Genomic DNA, 21,796 nt, shown 5'->3' with positions numbered 1-21,796 from the left:
AGGTCGGAGCTGAAATACTTCATGAATGCCCTAAAGGGAAAAAGCTTGACCTTCTGGAGAGGATGGAAATTACTAAAGCCAAGAAGAGTCCTGTTCTTGTCTGTGTTAATGACGTATTTAATTTTGAACCCAACCTTATTTTTAATAATCTTATTTAATCAATTTTATTTTTACATAATCTCTTCCAACTGAAATAAGTTTAATATTGTGTTAGAATGCCTTGGCTTAACATCAAATGTTTTGAACTTCTCCTCAGTGTTCCGGTAGCCCATAGGTTATAGTCTCTGGCTTGTAAGCTTGTTGTTGCGGGTTCGATTCCCAATAGGTGTAATTTTTTATTTTTTATTTTTTTGGTTCTAAATAACTGTATAGTCATCCTAACCTTAAATGTATGTTTATTTACTGTTTTGCCAACGTCAGTGGCTTTTTAAGGTTTTAGTCTTTTTAATGTCCTCTTTTTTCTTTCAAGACTAATTATTATTGTTTTAGGCCTGATGATGCTCTGAATAGAGCGAAACACGTGTAGCTTTAAGTAAATGTTGTGAGACCGTGACTTTGTGTTTTTCATTGTTTTTCGTCTGTTGTATACGTCGGTCTCTTTGTGAAAAATGGATGAGATTTTCTTATATGTAACCTAATAACGTAACTCTGACCTGATAAATTATGTTTCTTATTTCCCAATAAGGCAAGTTACGAACTAAAGAGAATCCCCGAGAACAAGGGAATCCCCGAGATCTGAATTATGCAGCCAATAGGAGTTCGAATATATCAGTCGACAAAGCAAGCAAAGGCGATGTTGCCTATTACTAATAAATCGATTTGTAAAAACAATAAAATTATTCTAATTTATTGTTTAAAAGGACAGTTGCAGTTAATACGCTAAATTATGTTTTTTCCCCCAAGTAAACCTCAGTTTTCCGCTAAAAAATCCGCTAGCCGCAATAAGCAATTTTTTTCCGCCAATGCAAATGTAATTACGCCAAATCTAGCGGAAATTCCGCTCAGTTGGCAACACTGCACACAACAGAAAAATAACTTTGAGGTTAGAAATACGGGAAGAACCAAACGCCCAGTGTTGCCACCCTCGACCCTAACGAATTCGGTAAAGGGCTTCGTAAAAAATCGGTAGATTTTATAAATGCAATTGAGAACATATTATATTATATGATATAAAAAAATAAGCTTTTAATTTAATCCTCGTAGGAGTTTTTCCGTTTAAATTGAAATCTGTCATTTTTGAAATAAGGTTATTTTTAATAGGAAAAGTATGGCATATATCTTTGTCAATCAATTGTTTGGTATATAGCCGACCTTAAATCGTTTTTGTTTCAAGGCGATTCCTCTGCTTTGTTTTTGATAAATTATATGTAGAGAATACTCTCTCACAATTTGCAGAAGAATGAGGCAAACATAAAAGGTTTGCTACAAAATTGGAAAGGGTTTTAAATACCTGAACATCTCCTGATTTTATTTCCTTAACAGCCAGAATTACTCAACATTGCTACTAAAGCTTTGTATTTCTTTAGTGTTTCTAAGCAATCTCCACTCTATCTAAATTTTGGAAATTTCTTTCTTTTAAAAATTTAGATGAGGAAAAGATAAAGCAACATCATTAATGGATGGTATGGTACCTTGTTTTACTTTTTCAGGGTCAAGAATTGGTTTTTAAAAAATGTTTTTCCTTAAAGGAAATCTTAGGGTTATTTGGCTACAGGCTTCTATAAATCAATCCACGTAGTCTAAAATCTTTGATTTCGATGGCCGGTAAATTAAAATTTAATATAGTTAAATTTAATATCGTACGGGTCCAAAGTACATATTTTCTACAGGTTGAAAATTTCGTAGGTTTTTAAAATCGATATCTTCTATTTGGATTTTAATTATATATTCTCCTTGAAGGAAACAATCAAAAAAGGTTTGAAGCAGATTAGTAATTTTTTTATATAAAGTATGTAATTTAGGAGATTCTGACTGTATTTCACAATTAGGTTGATTAAAATAAGGCAAGACATAGTCCAAAAATTGAAAATATAACTTATTTTTTGAATAACTAAAAATTAAAAAATATAACTTAGTTGTTGACGGGGCAGTTATGAAATTTAGAATTTACAAGATGTGAAAAATTACATTTGTTTAAGTACCAAATGCAATTTTTCAAACCCAACTTTTGCCACTTTAAAAACACTACCTACCTGTAATAAGAAAAACCTATTGCACTATTAATACTCACACAAAAGTTTCTATAAAATAAAAAAAAGTGTGTAATATTAAAATCAAATAAACAACGTGAAATAGCAATAATAATCCTCACTTTATAAAATAGAAGAAAATAACCTTATTATATCTAATATCGAATTTAACAACGTGAAATCATGTTATTCGTAATTTGCGGCACAGAAAACAGACCAAGGACCAAGACAATTTTCCTCTCCGGGGATGCACCCAGTCATAGCCAATCTCTTGCCGATCTCATATAACAGCGCACTATTTAATACGACTGAGTATCGTAAAAACTAAGAGATGGCGCCATATTATTTCGACATTATGCTTTAATATTCCTTTTTTTTAATCGAGAACCTTACAAAAAAAATATTTTGGGTGGTGAGGTGCATTATGACAATACATAACAATTTTAAAAAAATTATTTAAAGCAGAGACAAAGGTTGTTTTTTACTCTAAATATTGTCTCTGTTTAAAGTAAAAAATCGGTATAAAACTATGGTAATTCGGTATATCGTAAAGTAAGAGGCTAAATCGGTAGATCTACCGAAAAATCGGTAGAGGTGGGAACACTGCAAACGCCGCATAACGATGTCTATAGATTATCTAAACAGAACCAGTCGCTTGGATCGGTTTAGATAAACAAGGAAATTGTGTTTAGTTGAATGGCGTTTGGTTCATCTGCTCATAGATGGCGCCACGGGTGTTATTTTTATATGGGTATTTAGCAAAATACGGGTACAAGATAAACAGGTCGCTTGGTGCCATTTGCTCAATTTAGTCGTTTTGGCGCTTGGTTCCCTTTAGATAAGCGGTATCCATTTCACCTTAATCATATAACCGACTGTTTTCTTCTTAGACTTCTAAAACCCGCCAGTTTAATTTTCCACACACGCGGTCAGTAGCTAAACAAATTTTAGTGGATATAAACATCGTTTGAAAACTGTCTATTTACTGTTGATTTCTTAAAATTGGTCATTATGGACATATAATAGCGCATGTTCAGTCGCTATAGGTGTCAAAAGTAAATCGCCTTTTAATTTCTAGGCGCGAGTTATCGTTGTCATTCTGTCAACTGTCTATGTCTACTCTTTCTAGTCTTCTTGCTTTTAACATGGCCGCATGTTAGTTTAAAAATTTTCTTTATTGTTTGCCAACGAAAATCGAGAATAGTGGTGGTGTTTTCAAAGAAAAACATCCATTTGCCGAATAGTAATATACTTTTGCGTAGTTTTCACGTTTATTTATTTATATAACGGTTTGTCAAGCGTCATTATTAGTATTTAAAGTTTAAAAGCACCCTCCCAAGTAGTTTCAAAACCTGTAGGAAATCAGTTTATATATTCCTATTTACTTTTTATACTATTATTATTAATTATGCTACAAGAACATCATATGAATCAAAATGGAATGCAAAGAAACCCTCGGTAGGTAAATTTTAATTTGTAGAGGTTGTCAACATCAAAATTTTGTGTTATTTAAAGAAATATATGATAGTATTAGAGCAACTGCCTTTTTAAAATATTACACTTGTTTATTAAAAATACAACTTAGTTTTATACATATTATCAGAGATATGGAATACATTTGTTGTATCTTGGTACCTACCCACTAACTGAATATTTAAGTGTCATCATTATTATCATTTTGAGAAAAATCTAATCCATTCCTATATATAAGAAAATATAAATCAATTGCATATATATGAAAGGTTTCAAATTTAATTAGACATTAATATATTACATATAGGTTACAAATTTTCATACAAAATAATAGTATTATCTATTTTAACATACTTAGAAATAAATATAATGCACTTAGGCAACTAACTTAAAACCTGTATGTGCATATATAAACAATATATAAATAATTACTCAAGAAAACATAACCTGAAAGAGATAGATCACTTATTAACAAAACAATAATAAAAATAACAAGAAAAAATTATTAAGTTAAAAATTATACTTGTGACAACAACTACCTGATAATTTCCAAAAAATGTTTTCCAAAAAACAGAACTACATAAATAAATATTGACAAGTACATAACTATAAATATTTTGTCAAAGATATAGGTTCTACAAACACATTTCTTTAAGTTTTTTAAATGTTTTATATCAGATGGTAGCTAGTTCTACAATTTTGAAGTTGGGTATGAATGTGATCTTAATTTCTTTTTTGTGAACTGGTGTCTCAAGGTGTTTGTTAACATTAATTCTAGTTTGGTGTATATGGCTGGTTTTGTGGATTTTGGACATGTATACAGGTAGACAAAGTATTGCAGTGAAACCACATTAAAAACTTTTCTAAAATAAAGCAGACTAGTAGGAAATCTTTTTGTTTTTTTTTTTTAATAAATTATCTGTAGGACATAGTTGTGTGGAATATATTATTGTAAGAAGATAAGGTGCCCTGCTAGATTTAACATTTCTCTAATAGTGTAAAATTAATGGTATTGATGATAAACACATATTGCTTACAACCTTCATAAAATGATGCACACATGCACCAACAATATGGTAAAATACAGAGCACAATAAAATTATATACAGTGCTTTCATTTCAAAATGATCCACCCTTAATAACTTAAAAAAAAAAAAAAAAAAAAAAACACGTCAAATTAGATATACAGGGGGACTTTTAATTATGCATTTACTGAAGTTCTGTCAATCACCACCTCACCTCCAGCTAACCTCACTTTAATATGTCAAATGGAAACTCCCATCGTGTGATACATCATAGTAAGCAGTGTAAAATTCTCTATTCAACGGTACCAAAAAAAAAAATTTAATCGGTAAATGTATAAGCAAATAGTTAGCGAAAATGTCTAGAAATAATTAATATTTCATTTACGCCAAACTTTGGTATGTCAAATGGCTACCCCATGGTGTGATACATTATTTTAAAGGGCATTCATTATGCTATCAATGGTTGTAAAAAAAAATAAAATTGATTGACCAAGAAGCAATTAAAGTGTAAATCGGTAGGGTAGAAAAACAAGTTTAATTAGTTTAACAAATTTATTTTATTAAATGTTCAAAATGCGCGCCGTTATTAGCAAGACAATAAAAAAGCCTATTTTCAAACTCCTTATGAACATTGGCAAGGGTCTGCCCGCTAATTTCTCTGCATTCTTGAAATATTCTATTTTTTAAATTCTCAATACTCTCAGGTGGGGTTTTATAAACTTTGCTTTTTAAGTAGCCCCAAAGAAAAAAGTCTAGTGCGGTTAGGTCCGGAGACCGCGCAGGCCATTCGATTGCACCACGTCTGCCAATCCACTTTTCTCGAAAATTTTCATCAAGCCACTCTCGAACTACCAAAGTGTAGTGCGCGGGAGCTCCATCCTGCTGAAAATGTATATTATTTTCATTCAATAATATAGCACCATGTTGATCTACTTGATTTTCCATAGATTGGATGATGGAAGGGTATATTGCATTTTCTAAAAGGTTTAAATAAATTTCGCCAGTCAAATTTTCTTCCAAAAAAAATGGCCCAATTATTTCATTCCCATAAATTCCTGCCCAAACATTAATTTTTTGGGGATATTGGGTATGGCCTTTCCGAAAAACATGCGGATTTTCATTATCCCAGTATCTACAGTTATGTCTGTTCACCAGCCCATTTAAAAAAAAGGTCGATTCGTCGCTGAAGCAAATGTTCTTCAATAAATGGGGATCGTCGTCAATTCGCTGGCACATCACTTCACAAAATTGAATTCTCCTATCAAAATTATCTTCTCTGAGTTCATGAAGAATATGAATTTTATAAGGAAAGAACTTATTTTTTTTTTAAACTTTATGTACGGAACCAGTGGAAATATTCTGCGAGCACACCGATCTTGAGCTCCATAAAGGAAAATTATTTCTATTCTTTCGGCTAGCATATACACCATTTTAGTAACTCACTGTTTTAACTAAAATTGAAAAATTGCACGCGTTAAACTGACAGTTTTAACAATAATAAATCGCCTGCTTTTTAAACGCCTTAAAAATGTAAGGTATTGCAGTGTTTTTTTTGTACCTATTAGGTAGGTTTCACAAAAAATATGAAAATAAGTGAAATAAATACACATACAAAGTTATAAGACTGCAAAGATTTTTGCAAAAAATTTGAAGACACTCTTTTTTCTCGCAAATAACGGTACACATTCTTTACTTAAAAAAATAAATAATTTGCTTGAACTAAATGTACTGTTTGTTACCACACATTTTAACTTCTAAATTGCTTGTATTTTTTTTTGATGATCTATTATAAAAAATGTAAGAATTTTAAAATGATGTAGGTATCACACTAAAAGTATTCATTTAAAATACCAAAGTTTGGCGTAAATAAAATATTCATTATTTCTAGACATTTTCGCTAACTATTTGCTTACACATTTACCGATTTCATTTTTTTTTTGGTACCGTTGAATAGAGAATTTTACGCTGCTTACTATGATGTATCACACGATGGGGGTTCCCATTTGACATATTAAAGTGAGGTTAGCTAGAGGTGAGGTGGTGATTGACAGAACTTCAGTAAATGCATAATTAAACGTCCCCCTGTATATCTAATTTGACGTGTTTTTTTTTTTTTTTTTTTTTTTTTTTTTTTTTTTTTTTTAATCATCGTAATGTAATGCCCAAACGGGCAGAAATTAAAGTCTTAAAGAAATGGGCCTAAATTTACCCTCCTGATTCTGAAGCCCCTGGTAAATATTTTTTTTATTTAGTAGGTTCAAAAGAATAAACGTACTAACAATAATTTACCTCCCAAAATTGGTTGCGGTAGCTAAAGTAGTTCCGGAGCTATTAAAAAAAAACTAGTTTTTAACGGTTATTTTCAAAGAGCTCTAGCTCCCTGAGGAAGCTTTTCCGGACCCATGTTTATATGAACTTTTGTTTTTCTTTTGACTTAATTTTTTTCTTTTGATTAATTCAGGTTCTGTATCCTAGGTTTTAGTCAATTTCCACATGATATGTAAAAAGCATAGGAACATCATAATCTAATGCCCAAACGGGCAGAAATTAAAGTCTTAAAGAAATGGGCCTAAATTTACCAAATACACCCCTGATTCTGAAGCCCCTGGTAAATATTTTTTTTATTTAGTAGGTTCAAAAGAATAAACGTACTAACAATAATTTACCTCCCAAAATTGGTTGCGGTAGCTAAAGTAGTTCCGGAGATATTAAAAAAAAAACTAGTTTTTAACAGTTATTTTCAAAGAGCTCTAGCTCCCTGAGGAAGCTTTTCCGGACCCATGTTTATATGAACTTTTGTTTTTCTTTTGACGTTTTCTATCTGCCCTAGAAGTTTGTAACATGATCAACGGAACACCCTGTATATAATTTTATTGTGAAATGTTAATTATATTTAAAATGAATATTAAGATCAGATATCTAAATAGCAGGTTAAGATAGAGAAGCTCAATCTGAAACTAATGACATATAAATACAAACAGTTCAGTGACAATGAAACCCACACTTCTATATTGGTGTGTCATAAATGGTGTCAGACTTACATCCCAAAAATGCAAGCCTTTCTCTAACTAATCCCACATTTAATGAGAGTGAATCAACTCCAGTCAGATTGAGATCATCCGCTCATCTATTGAGCTTCAAGAAGCCCATAGGTCTTTGTTGTGTGTTTTTAGTATGTTAGAGTGCGTTTTCAATATGATGTTTTGTGTCAAAATGTGTGTTTTAATACCCCTAATGTAACAACGTAAAATTCATGCCAGGATAGTCAAACACTTTTAAAATTTGAATTAATATATTTGCATCTTTGTTATTAAAATAGGCAGTCAAGCAGAATTTATAGAACAAAGCATTCCTGTGCTGACATGAGATATATCTAGGTATGATGTCTGTCAGGCAAAGGATTATGTTTAGTGTGTATGTATTTATTTTTAAATTGAAACATCCACTGCCCACATATATCTGCGATAAGATAACAGTGTTCAGAGAGATTTACAATTACTGCACCAGACATAATACAAACTTTGTCCTTGATAGATGCAATACAAGTCAGATGTTGAGTTCTGTACTCAGCAAGGGACTTATTGAATTTAACAAGTTGCCAGCTGAAATCAAAATCTGTGATAATTTAAACCAGTTTAGGAGGCTATTGAGAAAATGTATCAGTGTGTAAATGTCTTATTTTATTTTTATCCAGGTTAACATCTTATTCTTAGTTTTAGTTTTCTTTTTATTTATAGATTTTTAAACAGTTTTTAATTATTTTTAAGATTTATTTGTACATACTTTGTTTTACAATTTTAATTGTAATTTTAGTTACTTTTTTTATTTTATTTAAATTTCTTATTTTTGCAATTGCATTTTTTTTATTGATTTAAATTTTTAAGTACACTGTGTAATAAAGAATACATTTTAGAGTGAAATGCATAACTCTTAACCAAATAATAATAATGTTCATTTACAATAATTTTAATTCCATGTACAGCCAAATACATAAATACAAATATAAATACATAAACAAACATAAATACACCTTGAAGAGGTAAAGCTTGTTAGGGCAAAAAGATTGTCATTTTCATTTGTGGAGAAAAGTCTTCCTGCCCTTCCCAACCCGCTATACTTTTTAAGGGAATGATGATAAGGTGTAGAATAAATTTTATAAAACATTTACATAATACTACTTTTTATAATAAAAATCTATTTTATAGGGTTTTGCAAGTATATTGCATGTTGTCTAACAATATTAAGAGTGTACAGAGTATTGCTGTGTTTGGGAGCACTGTAGTATTTCTAAAAAGAAAGGGCTTTTATTGTTTTAACTTTTCAGAATAAAATATATTGGTTTTTTGCTATATATTATTTATTTTATCCTACTTATTATAAAATATTTTGTTTTTCAATATTATACTTAATATTCATTTTAAATATAATTAACATTTCACAATAAAATTATATACAGGGTGTTCCGTTGATCATGTTACAAACTTCTAGGGCAGATAGAAAACGTCAAAAGAAAAACAAAAGTTCATATAAACATGGGTCCGGAAAAGCTTCCTCAGGGAGCTAGAGCTCTTTGAAAATAACCGTTAAAAACTAGTTTTTTTTTTAATAGCTCCGGAACTACTTTAGCTACCGCAACCAATTTTGGGAGGTAAATTATTGTTAGTACGTTTATTCTTTTGAACCTACTAAATAAAAAAAATATTTACCAGGGGCTTCAGAATCAGGGGTGTATTTGGTGTCCGGAAAAGCTCCCTGAGGAAGCTTTTCCGGACCCATGTTTATATGAACTTTTGTTTTTCTTTTGACTTAATTTTTTTCTTTTGATTAATTCAGGTGCTGTATCCTAGGTTTTAGTCAATTTCCACATGATATGTAAAAAGCATAGGAACATCATAATCTAATGCCCAAACGGGCAGAAATTAAAGTCTTAAAGAAATGGGCCTAAATTTACCAAATACACCCCTGATTCTGAAGCCCCTGGTAAATATTTTTTTTATTTAGTAGGTTCAAAAGAATAAACGTACTAACAATAATTTACCTCCCAAAATTGGTTGCGGTAGCTAAAGTAGTTCCGGAGCTATTAAAAAAAAAACTAGTTTTTAACGGTTATTTTCAAAGAGCTCTAGCTCCCTGAGGAAGCTTTTCCGGACCCATGTTTATATGAACTTTTGTTTTTCTTTTGACGTTTTCTATCTGCCCTAGAAGTTTGTAACATGATCAACGGAACACCCTGTATATAATTTTATTGTGAAATGTTAATTATATTTAAAATGAATATTAAGTATAATATTGAAAAACAAAATATTTTATAATAAGTAGGATAAAATAAATAATATATAGCAAAAAACCAATATATTTTATTCTGAAAAGTTAAAACAATAAAAGCCCTTTCTTTTTAGAAATACTACAGTGCTCCCAAACACAGCAATACTCTGTACACTCTTAATATTGTTAGACAACATGCAATATACTTGCAAAACCCTATAAAATAGATTTTTATTATAAAAAGTAGTATTATGTAAATGTTTTATAAAATTTATTCTACACCTTATCATCATTCCCTTAAAAAGTATAGCGGGTTGGGAAGGGCAGGAAGACTTTTCTCCACAAATGAAAATGACAATCTTTTTGCCCTAACAAGCTTTACCTCTTCAAGGTGTATTTATGTTTATTTATGTATTTATATTTGTATTTATGTATTTGGCTGTACATGGAATTAAAATTATTGTAAATGAACATTATTATTATTTGGTTAAGAGTTATGCATTTCACTCTAAAATGTATTCTTTATTACACAGTGTACTTAAAAATTTAAATCAATAAAAAAAATGCAATTGCAAAAATAAGAAATTTAAATAAAATAAAAAAAGTAACTAAAATTACAATTAAAATTGTAAAACAAAGTATGTACAAATAAATCTTAAAAATAATTAAAAACTGTTTAAAAATCTATAAATAAAAAGAAAACTAAAACTAAGAATAAGATGTTAACCTGGATAAAAATAAAATAAGACATTTACACACTGATACATTTTCTCAATAGCCTCCTAAACTGGTTTAAATTATCACAGATTTTGATTTCAGCTGGCAACTTGTTAAATTCAATAAGTCCCTTGCTGAGTACAGAACTCAACATCTGACTTGTATTGCATCTATCAAGGACAAAGTTTGTATTATGTCTGGTGCAGTAATTGTAAATCTCTCTGAACACTGTTATCTTATCGCAGATATATGTGGGCAGTGGATGTTTCAATTTAAAAATAAATACATACACACTAAACATAATCCTTTGCCTGACAGACATCATACCTAGATATATCTCATGTCAGCACAGGAATGCTTTGTTCTATAAATTCTGCTTGACTGCCTATTTTAATAACAAAGATGCAAATATATTAATTCAAATTTTAAAAGTGTTTGACTATCCTGGCATGAATTTTACGTTGTTACATTAGGGGTATCAAAACACACATTTTGACACAAAACATCATATTGAAAACGCACTCTAACATACTAAAAACACACAACAAAGACCTATGGGCTTCTTGAAGCTCAATAGATGAGCGGATGATCTCAATCTGACTGGAGTTGATTCACTCTCATTAAATGTGGGATTAGTTAGAGAAAGGCTTGCATTTTTGGGATGTAAGTCTGACACCATTTATGACACACCAATATAGAAGTGTGGGTTTCATTGTCACTGAACTGTTTGTATTTATATGTCATTAGTTTCAGATTGAGCTTCTCTATCTTAACCTGCTATTTAGATATCTGATCTTCATATATTTTAATTTTTTAATCAGTTTTTTTACCAATGGAAGAAAAGTGATCCTGACATACTTGTGAGTTTCCGTTTGAGCATGACATAAAAGTTAACATGTTTACATTAATTTTCTATCTTGAAATTAGCCATGACCTTGATGGTTCAACTTAGATACATAATTAATATCCTATAGAGTTGCTTAATGATTAAAAATTTAGAAGTAAGTTGTCTTCCTAAAATAAACATTCTCGAGCCTTTAGATCTTCTAACTTTGTTTAATGATTTTTTTGTCAATTTTTTTATTAGTTTTACGCCCAAGGTGGTCAACATTATAACAGTATTTACAATCTCCTTGTAGTTTGAGACCTTATGGTTCTTATCTTAATATTCCTTATTTTGCTAAAGCTAAGCTTTCTTAAAATCTGTATTGTTGTGACGAATTCATAATAAGTTACTTATTATATTGGGTATTACGTCACTTATAGCAAAAATCAATTTAGAAATTTTTATCTCACACGCTCAACAATTATTGAAAAGAAGAAGAAAATAGACTTATTCACGTATTTAAAAGAAATATGAACTTAAATCTGTAACGATACCGTTCGATATGCTTAATTTAATTTAAGTTCAATAAGTTTTAAATACAATAATTTACTTGAGGTATAATAGATTTTTTTATATACCTAGGAGCTGAGGTTCAATCTATTAATCTCTGAGCTCGTTTCTTCTTTTCAATATCCTACCTCACTTTGTTATGAATATTATAATTAAAAAACGATAAAATACAACAAGAAGACCTACTTTTTTTAAAAATTAAAGAGAGAGGTAGATCAGGGTATTCTCAAAATTAATTAATGATTTAAAATATTTGATATTCATGTATTTTCTATGATTAATTTACATTAAGATCACACCCCTTTAATTTTTAAAAAAGTAACCTTTGAAAATTTTGTTATCTTTCAAAATAGTTTGTCAAACTATTAATAAACCGTCAAATCATATAAAAAAGTATATAAAGTATTTGCGAATTAGGAAGAAATTTTGATGAGACTGGATTACTAAAAATTTGAAAGATAAGTATATTTTATTCTTAATTTAATTTAATTTTACTTTAATTACCTTGATAACGGTAGTAGATATAACTACCGAAACGTTGGTTCAAATTAGGTATTTTTAAAAAAAGTAGGTCTTCTTGTTGTATTTTATCGTTTTTTAATTATAATATTCATAACAAAGTTAGGTAGGATATTGAAAAGAAGAAACGAGCTCAGAGATTAATAGATTGAACCTCAGCTCTTAGGTATATAAAAAAATCTATTATACCTCAAGTAAATTATTGTATTTAAAACTTATTGAACTTAAATTAAATTAAGCATATCGAACGGTATCGTTACAGATTTAAGTTCATATTTCTTTTAAATACATGAATAAGTCTATTTTCTTCTTCTTTTCAATAATTGTTGAGCGTGTGAGATAAAAATTTCTAAATTGATTTTTGCTATAAGTGACGTAATACCCAATATAATAAGTAACTCACTAAGCTTTCTTATTTCAAAAACTACATGCCTACATGCCCTAACAGGGTAGGCAAATAAAATTTTGTTATTGGCATAAGAACTAAAGTATACTTTTTGTTTCAGCATCGGAATGCAACAAATGGGCCCTCCTCCTAATCAGCGACCACCAATTATGATGAGCATGCCTGCAACAGGTATGTTGTTAATGCTTGATAATCTACTGAAATACAATATCAAATGTTGATGATTAATATTTTATAGATGTGATGTATCTAAGAACTAAAAAAAACTTTATTTTATCTTTAAGATCAAAAATAAAAATTGCTTCTTATCCAAAAGCAATTTTTATTAGACAATGTTATATAAAATTTGTTATATTATCCAAGAGTTTTTGCTGGAAATTGCTTTAGTCTTTTTAAACATCATGGAAACACTTTTTAACATAACAAGGAAAACGGGTTAAAGATACTGTGACATACCTAAAAAGGTTCATTCATTGCAATAAGTTTAGTGTAATCATGATAAATTTCAGTGCTATAATTTTTTTAACTGTGGTTTGCATATTTTAGCAAGTCAATACGCAAATTATCTAAATATCCTGAAACAAGTAATAATCATATTCCTCCTTTTAAAAACGTTTCATTATCAATATTGATTGGTGTGAAAAAACTGATTTATAGAAAAAATATAACTATCATGTGTATGTCACATATAAATATTATATGTGTGGTTTTTCTAATTAAATTTAAAGGTAAATTTCTGTAGGTGTTCAAGGTGTCCTAGTTTCAATGCCGCCTGGTTCTGGACCCACCTTGATTACCCCCACGTCGATTCCGCAACAACCACAACCGCAACCTAAGCCTTTGCAACCTCAAGTCTATCACTATGAAGCTATGCCCTCACACCAAACCCAAAACACACAGCAACAGAATGGTAATAATGTATGAATTATTTTAAACTATATTTTTGTTTATTTCCCTTTTTTTCTTTCTTATTCTGAGCGTTTTTACACTCGTCTAAAGTGTTAAATTTTGATGAACAGGGTTTTTTCAAAAGAGTATTCATAAAGAGTAAAGGATCCTTTAATCTTTATGAGTGAATTAATTTTTTCTTGTGTGGTTTGTATCTTCAGATTTCTTAGTGAAAGTATTTGTTAGTTTTATTAAAGAGATCTCTCGCCAATCTCTTAAAAGATGTTTTATAAAATACACATAGATTCAACAGCTTTGCATCGCGCTGTTTTTATAGGAAGAAATTCTTTAGCGTCCGGAATTATTTTATGTGCTTACTTATAAATGTTTATCTTTCGAAAATGTCGCATATTTGTAGACAAAAATGGAAAAAAAAAATTTGTAAGTTATTATTATTATTGGTTTGATTATTAATGTCAAGACAGTTATATTTTATGAGTTAACATGGGAAGATGCATGACTTGTCGTCATACGTGAAATTGATCATGCAAGAATAGTGTCGTCACTTGAAGACTCACTCTCAAAGGTTTGTGGCTAATATAGTTAAGGATTGGCAAAGTGAGATGTCTCATACTTGGAACCGGTATCTCGAATAATTCTCTTCATTATAGACCGAGAAGCGGTAGAAGACTTGTAACTAATCAGTAAAAGAACCGGTATATTCACTTAACCATCTGAGACACCCAACTATGGAAATACCAGCACTTCATAGAGATATGCCTGCTGCTTTGGGACTTCAAGTATCTCTACATTCCGGAGACGAATACTGGCAACAGGTTTAAGGTGTGGCTGGCCATTAAGAGGACCGACTACAAACTGAAGGCAAATTTCGTCGACTACAGTAGGCAAGAGCACATGGCTTTACACGTAGAACTTTAAAACTCGGTGTTTTTTCCTTCCGAAACAAGTATTTCTTTGGTGCATGATAGTCACCGTATACGGGTATGGAGGGAGCCAACAAGAGCTGCCCAGCTTGGTCATGAACACTTCATACCAGCTTTTGCAGGAGGAAGGCTGGTATCATGTCGAATGGATGCACAGAATTAATTTATATTCAAGGCACAATGACTGGTGACAGATACATGAGGAACCCCTACGTCAGGTTATGGCGAGTAGCTGTTGGTGAGGCTTTCGATTTCATGGATGATAACGCCCGACCTCACCGTACCAGATCTGGAACAGGAAGACATCAATCGTGGACTGGCCTACACTATCACCAGACATGAATCCCATATAAAATGCTTGGAACGTGCTTTCCAGGGAAGTGGCAGCACGCAGAAAGCCACCTAGGACGATACAAAAACTTGTTGCATGCTGTTTCGGAAGTATGGCACAATATTCCTCAACAGCATATCTCCAATCTTATAGACAGTACGGGCAGGCGCCTCCAAGCTTGCATAAACCCTAGTAGTGGAAATACATGCTATTAAAAAGTTTTCCAGTACTTTTATTATTAAAAAAACTATATATTTATTAATAAAAGTACTATTTTATAAAAGTAATATTTTAAAAACAATTACTTTCACAAGAAATTTAGCTTTCTTAATTAAAAGTAATCAATTAATTAGTTTCTAATCTATTTTTTCCGATAAAAAATAAATTTTCGAAATTTAGGGTGATGCAAAACTTTTAAATCTATGTGAAACATATACAGGGTGTTACAAAATTTGGTGCAAATATTTTAAGGGCATATTGTTTAGTCAAAATAAGATTTTTTTTCCTATAAACATGTGTTCTAAAATACACCCCCTTAGAGCTACAGCCTGTGCAAATTGCTTAAGGAAAGTCGATTATTTGGAGCACCGACTACAGTTATGCGTCAAATCTTTTAAAAATTTGCAAGTTTCCGTTTTTTTTTCGTGCCCTTGACATTTTCCGTCCCGAAAATGGTGGATTTACCCTTGTGATGGGCGATATCTTATGTTTCTGATAAGAAATTTGAAAATCTTAAACATCATCTAGTTAGCTATGAAAAAATCTACAATTGTCTGTAAACACACTTTTTTTTCTGTCAAAGTCTGTACAGAAAAAAAAGTGAGTGCTTCAAAGTGAAGTAATCATGGCCGATTTTCTTTTTTCTAATTTGATAGTTTAATTGGGTTTAATAATGTTTCCTTTTCGTTTACCAGATTTTCTCGAAAACTGTTAATTGAATCGAAAAAATGCAGGAACAAAAGTTTTAAATTTTTTCATGGCTAACTAGATGGTATTGCTAGATTTTTCAATTTCTTATCAGAAACATAAGATAGAGGACATCGGAAAGGTAATCCCCTTGAATCCTCCCCTAAAATTGGATTCATACCATTTTTTAGATCAAAAATAAAAAGAGCATTAAAAAAAAGGGGCCTTGCAAATTTTCAGGAGATTTGACGCATAACTGTAGTCACGGTTCCAACTAATCCATTTTCTTCATGCAATTTGCGTGGGCTGTACCTCTGAGGAGGGGCATTTTAGGATACATGTTTATAGGAAAAAAAATCCTATTTTGACTCAAACAATACGCTCTTAAAATATTTGCACCAAATTTTGTAACACCCTGTATTAGATGAATAACACCTAAGGTGGGAATAAGGTATCATATATAAGTAAAAGTTCATTTATCTATAAAAAATTAGTTTTTGAGACTTGTGTTAGGTTGTTCAGCTCACTTTGGTCATGCTAACATAGTTTTAAAAACATGTCTAGATAATAATTATAGTGGGTGTGTTTATAAAACACTATCTTAATAAAAATGTATATGTTTATTATATTTAGTACGTATAACCAAATAATTTAAATAATTTAGAGCCAGATCATCAACAGCTGTCTTCAAGCAATCATAATCAGGAACAACAAATGAGTCAGCAGAGTCCAAACTCCAACAGTTCGGGACAAAACCTTCCTTTGGCAAACATTAAAGAAAAAACTCCAATGTGCTTGGTTAATGAATTAGGCAAGTATTTTTTTAATTTATAGTTTATTATATCAACGTGCTAATTAACTCTTTTTTAATGCTAGTCGCGAACCATTACTTTATAATATATAATAAATTTTGTAGTGTTTGATTAATAAATAATGCCCGAAAGCATAATTTTCATTCTTCCTTTACAGGCAACAATAAATTTAAACGTTTCTCATTTTATTGCAACATCGACCAATGGACGTTTTTCCAAAATTTTCTGAAAAACATAGATGCCGGGAAAAATTAAAATTATGTTAAAGCTTTAGCACTTTCTCTATAAAAATGAAGGGTAAAAACCTCTAAGCGTTAGAAGTGTTGAAAAGAATATTGATTATTTTCTATTTTTCGTAATTTATATAATAGCAAGGAGGCTACTGACAAACAGTTTAAAATGTCATTTATAAACCTCAACCAGTGAAACCATAGCATTTGCCTTTAGTTTGACAATCAAGTTTTATACTAGAGGGAATTCATAGGCAGCTTTTTGAATTGTGTATTTTTGGATTTATTACAATAACTTATTCGACTTATTTTCTCAAGAATTTTGGTTGAGCTTAACATCTTTATCCCTTTCTCTCTCTATCGCTGGACCTAGGCGTTCAATCATGAAACTTTAAAATGTTTCTCACTTTTAAATAAAACACAAAACTACTAAGTAATAACGTCTGATTGTAGAAAACTTTAATTTTGTTATTTAGCAAAATACAATAAGATCCAACACCAGTACCGTTTGACCGGAGAACAAGGACCGGCACATAAAAAAATCTTCACAGTAACTTTAAAGCTCGGGAAGGAAGAATATGAAGCCGAAGGGCCCAGTATTAAGAAGGCGCAGCATTCCGCAGCGGCTAAAGCATTGACCAAGACAGAATTTAAGGTAAGGTTTCTATAATGGCTTACATGGGATTCAAAATGTCATTTTAGTTTTTATATATTGGGGATGCCAAATAAAATCCCATTTTACATTATCATACGTATCAGCAGGATTGAAAACAATTATAACAATAATTTCCCGAAAATATTGAATGAATATTGTTAAATTCCCTTTACTCTAGAAAAACTTTTTGAAGATTTTGAATGTCACTGTATAGAAAAGTAAATATTATTATATTAAAATTATTATTACAGAATATCTTAAATTCTGTAAGGTATTATTAATTATATTGGCCCTATAATGTTTTTTCGTAGTTCGCCTCTTAGTAGTAAAACTTTATTTATAGTGTTAAACGTATTTCACTATACCTATTAACTTTTTTTACATTATTTAATTTCGATTTTTTTTTACATTAATACTACAACTGTTATTTAAAGCATCCACCACCAAAGACCATCATTAACAGGCCTGGTATTCGGCAACATACATTAGGGATGGTGACCCCAACAGTTGAACTAAATGCACTTGCTATGAAAAGAGGGGAAAGGGCAATTTACGTCGTTGAGGGTGGAGCGCCGCCACATCAGGTAAAACTAGTTTTATCCAACTTTTCTTTACAGTTTTTATATATTTATTTGGATGAACTTCAGATCAATTGAGTGTGAATGATTAAATATTTTAATTGCATTAGATGTGCCAATCTTTAGATTGGTAGTTAGTTAAAGTTCTTTTGACCTTCTAATACTTATCTTATATGCCTACCTGTGTAAAATTAATAATGTTCACATACATTAGTAAAAAATACATAGCTCGTAAGGTAGGCGCTATAATTCCTAAACCTAGCAGTCAAAATTCATGTACGTACAATTTATTGCACTGGTGACAAATAAGGATTTTTTAATATTTTAATTTTCTAGCTTTCAGTTGGATATGGGATAAAATAAAACTCCAATCTTCTTAAGTTCTTAATATTCCACTCTGTTTGCACCGTCAGATCTTATATGAGTGGGCAGAAACGTTGGCATTATAAAAAGAGCCTTAAGAGTCTTATTTGACCCTATATCCAACTGCTAACTGCAACTACAAAATTAAAATAATTAAACCGGATCACTAAAATAATATATTAAGTCAATTCTTTTATTAGTCGTACGATCGAATTAAAAATTTCATACTCAAAACATAATTTCTTATTGAAAGAAGTCGTCCATTTTCGCAAAGAGACTTTGATTCAGTAATCTCAAGGGAACTACACAAAGTCTCGATCTCAAAAGTATTTATTAATTCTAACAGTAGGTTACACGTGTTTTACTCATATTTAGAGCATCATTAGACCTAAAAATTAAAAACCTAGAAACTAAATACAATAATAACTTTAAAGTTAGATAAAATGTGTATAAGGTCACCGTAAAGCATGTACTGTTTGTAGTCGATTTTTAAGGTACCAATTTTATCTAACTTTAAGGTTGTTATTGTATTTAGTTTCTTTGTTTTTAATTTTTAGGTCTGTGATGCTCTTAATATGAGCGAAACACGTATAATTTACTGTTAGAATTAATAAATACTTTTGAGAAAGAGACTTTGTGTAGTTCCCTTTAGATTATATAATTCCTTGTCTGTGTTGTTGTTTTTAAATAGTCGTTCTATTCCAATAAAAAATATTAAAAATTACATTTTCACTTTAGGCATAATATTTTTTAATATGCCTGTAAAAAGTTATTAAGGTATAAAAGAGTTATATCTATTTATTATATATTTCATTATCCAAAAATCTCATCCATTATTCTCTAAGAGACCAACATACAAAATTGACGAAAAACAAAGAAAAACACAAAGTCGGCCTGAGTCGGATGTGAATGAAATGTTAGGGTGTAAGGAATTGGTGGATGACATTTTTATAATCTGGAATGGCAGGGAGGAAGACCTACCAAATTTTCTTAGTTTCGTAAATTCCTTACACTCTAACATGTCATTCACAATCGAAGAAGAAAAAGATGGTTGTTTGTCTTTTCTTGACCTTCTAGTTAAGAAATAATATACAGGTCGCCAGGTTAACGATTTTCCCTTACCAATCCCTACATCCTCCCTCACCAAGAACTCACTTATATACCTTAGCAAAAAGATTTACAACCATGTTCCTCTATGTATCAGACAAATTTTAGAAGTTAAGAGATTCAAAAAGGAATTAAAATCACTTTTATTATCCAGGGCATATTATAGCCTTGACGATTTTTTTAATGATACCTTTTAACCTGTGCTCTGACATCATTTTAGTGTTTTAGTTTTGTTTCCTGTTAAATAATGTAATTTACTTCTTCTAAATTCTGTTTTATTGACAGCTTTACTTATTTTTTAATGAAATTTATCAAAAAGATGCTTTTTTTTCTCAATCTGTTTTGTTATGATTAATTTTGGTAATGTGTGTAAATTTTATGGTAAAGTGTTTTAGAAGTTATGTTTGTTTGAAATTTAAAGTGAATTTGGAATTTTTTAGTTTTTAGGATGCTTGTACACAAGATTTTGTTGTCTTACGTAATATAGCACATTTTCTTTCTTTCTTCTTCTTTCAGGCAATATTATATACAGGGTGTCATTGAAATGGTGTAAAAAAATTCGGGGGGTGATAGTACTCCTAAAAATTTTAAAAAAAGTTCCTATAACTATAGGGCGGAAAATGCATATTAAGGGAGTTAGGGGCACTGAAAGGGTAAATTTAAAAAACGGTTTTTTGAAATTGTAGGCTTAAAAAACGAGATAAAATTTCGAAAAAAAATCCTCTGCCATAAATTTTGACCCAAAATCAAATGGTGATACTGAAAAATAATTTGGAAAATCGGAAAGGGTAGTTTTTGCAAGGGTAGAGGGTTAATTCGTGAATAACTTTTTTTAGGTTATTTTTTTCGCAACGTGGGTTCATTTTTTAAAAACTACATACTTTTTCCTACAAAAAAGGTACTCTTGTTGCACATCGCCCAGAACGATGGTTTTCGAGAAAATTGAAGGCAAAAAGTTTGCTCTGATGGGCTGCTAACTGGTTAAACAACATAAACTTATGAAAGTTATGGGGTTTGAAAAGTAAACAAGTAGTTATTAAATAATTATTGCTTTAAAAAAACGAAATAAACCAATTACCAAAATTCCTTATTAAATGCATACTTTGATTTATTAGCCTAGTTTACACCGCGAGTACCAAATATTCAATACGCGGACCCAATCCCCTATTCTCAAACTCAACGTGCGCGAGTTGACAAGTTTACACGTAAATTATTCCAAATTGTGACTTAATAGGTTTGAGAATATGTAGAGGTTTTAGTCCGCGTATTGAATATTTGGTACTCGCGGTGTAAACTAGGCTAATGAATCAAATAAGTATGCATTTAATAAGGAATTTTGGTAATTGGTTTATTTCGTTTTTTAAAGCAATAAGATGTTTTAAAAATCATAAAATTTAGATTTTTCAATTAATTATTTAATAACTACGTGTTTACTTTTGAAACCCCATAACTTTCATAGGTTTATGTTGTTTAACCAGTTAGCAACCCATCAGAGCAAACTTTTTGCCTTCAATTTTCTCGAAAACCATCGTTCTGGGCGATGTGCAACAAGAGTACCTTTTTTGTAGGAAAAAGTATGTAGTTTTTAAAAAATGAACCCACGTTGCGAAAAAAATAACCTAAAAAAAGTTATTCACGAATTAACCCTCTACCCTTGCAAAAACTACCCTTTCCGATTTTCCAAATTATTTTTCAGTATCACCATTTGATTTTGGGTCAAAATTTATGGCAGAGGATTTTTTTTCGAAATTTTATCTCGTTTTTTAAGCCTACAATTTCAAAAAACCGTTTTTTAAATTTACCCTTTCAGTGCCCCTAACTCCCTTAATATGCATTTTCCGCCCTATAGTTATAGGAACTTTTTTTAAAATTTTTAGGAGTACTATCACCCCCCGAATTTTTTTACACCATTTCAATGACACCCTGTATAAGCAACAATAAACTTATTTTTGAAATATATCGTAAGCTCACTACTACCGATAATGTAATTCA

The 21,796-nt window shown here is 30.6% G+C and overlaps 1 protein-coding gene across 3 annotated transcripts in view; it reads left to right on the top strand.

The window, feature by feature from the left end:
• Window positions 1-3,311: 3,311 nt before the first annotated feature.
• LOC126748397 (double-stranded RNA-binding protein Staufen homolog 2-like) overlaps window positions 3,312-21,796 on the top strand; it is a 34,078-nt gene continuing 15,593 nt past the window's right edge. For all 3 annotated transcript variants that reach the window (XM_050457612.1, XM_050457611.1, XM_050457610.1), the window contains exons 1-6: window positions 3,312-3,647; window positions 13,091-13,161; window positions 13,733-13,900; window positions 16,724-16,870; window positions 17,578-17,756; window positions 18,191-18,340. In XM_050457612.1, coding sequence (XP_050313569.1) covers window positions 3,598-3,647; window positions 13,091-13,161; window positions 13,733-13,900; window positions 16,724-16,870; window positions 17,578-17,756; window positions 18,191-18,340 — 765 coding nt within the window. In that variant the 5' untranslated portion in view covers window positions 3,312-3,597. The remainder of the gene's footprint in view (window positions 3,648-13,090; window positions 13,162-13,732; window positions 13,901-16,723; window positions 16,871-17,577; window positions 17,757-18,190; window positions 18,341-21,796) is intronic.

The sequence above is a fragment of the Anthonomus grandis genome, chromosome 22 (assembly GCF_022605725.1).
Source record: "Anthonomus grandis grandis chromosome 22, icAntGran1.3, whole genome shotgun sequence".
NCBI lineage: Eukaryota > Metazoa > Arthropoda > Insecta > Coleoptera > Curculionidae > Anthonomus > Anthonomus grandis.
This window is presented reverse-complemented; position numbering and strand designations above follow the sequence as displayed.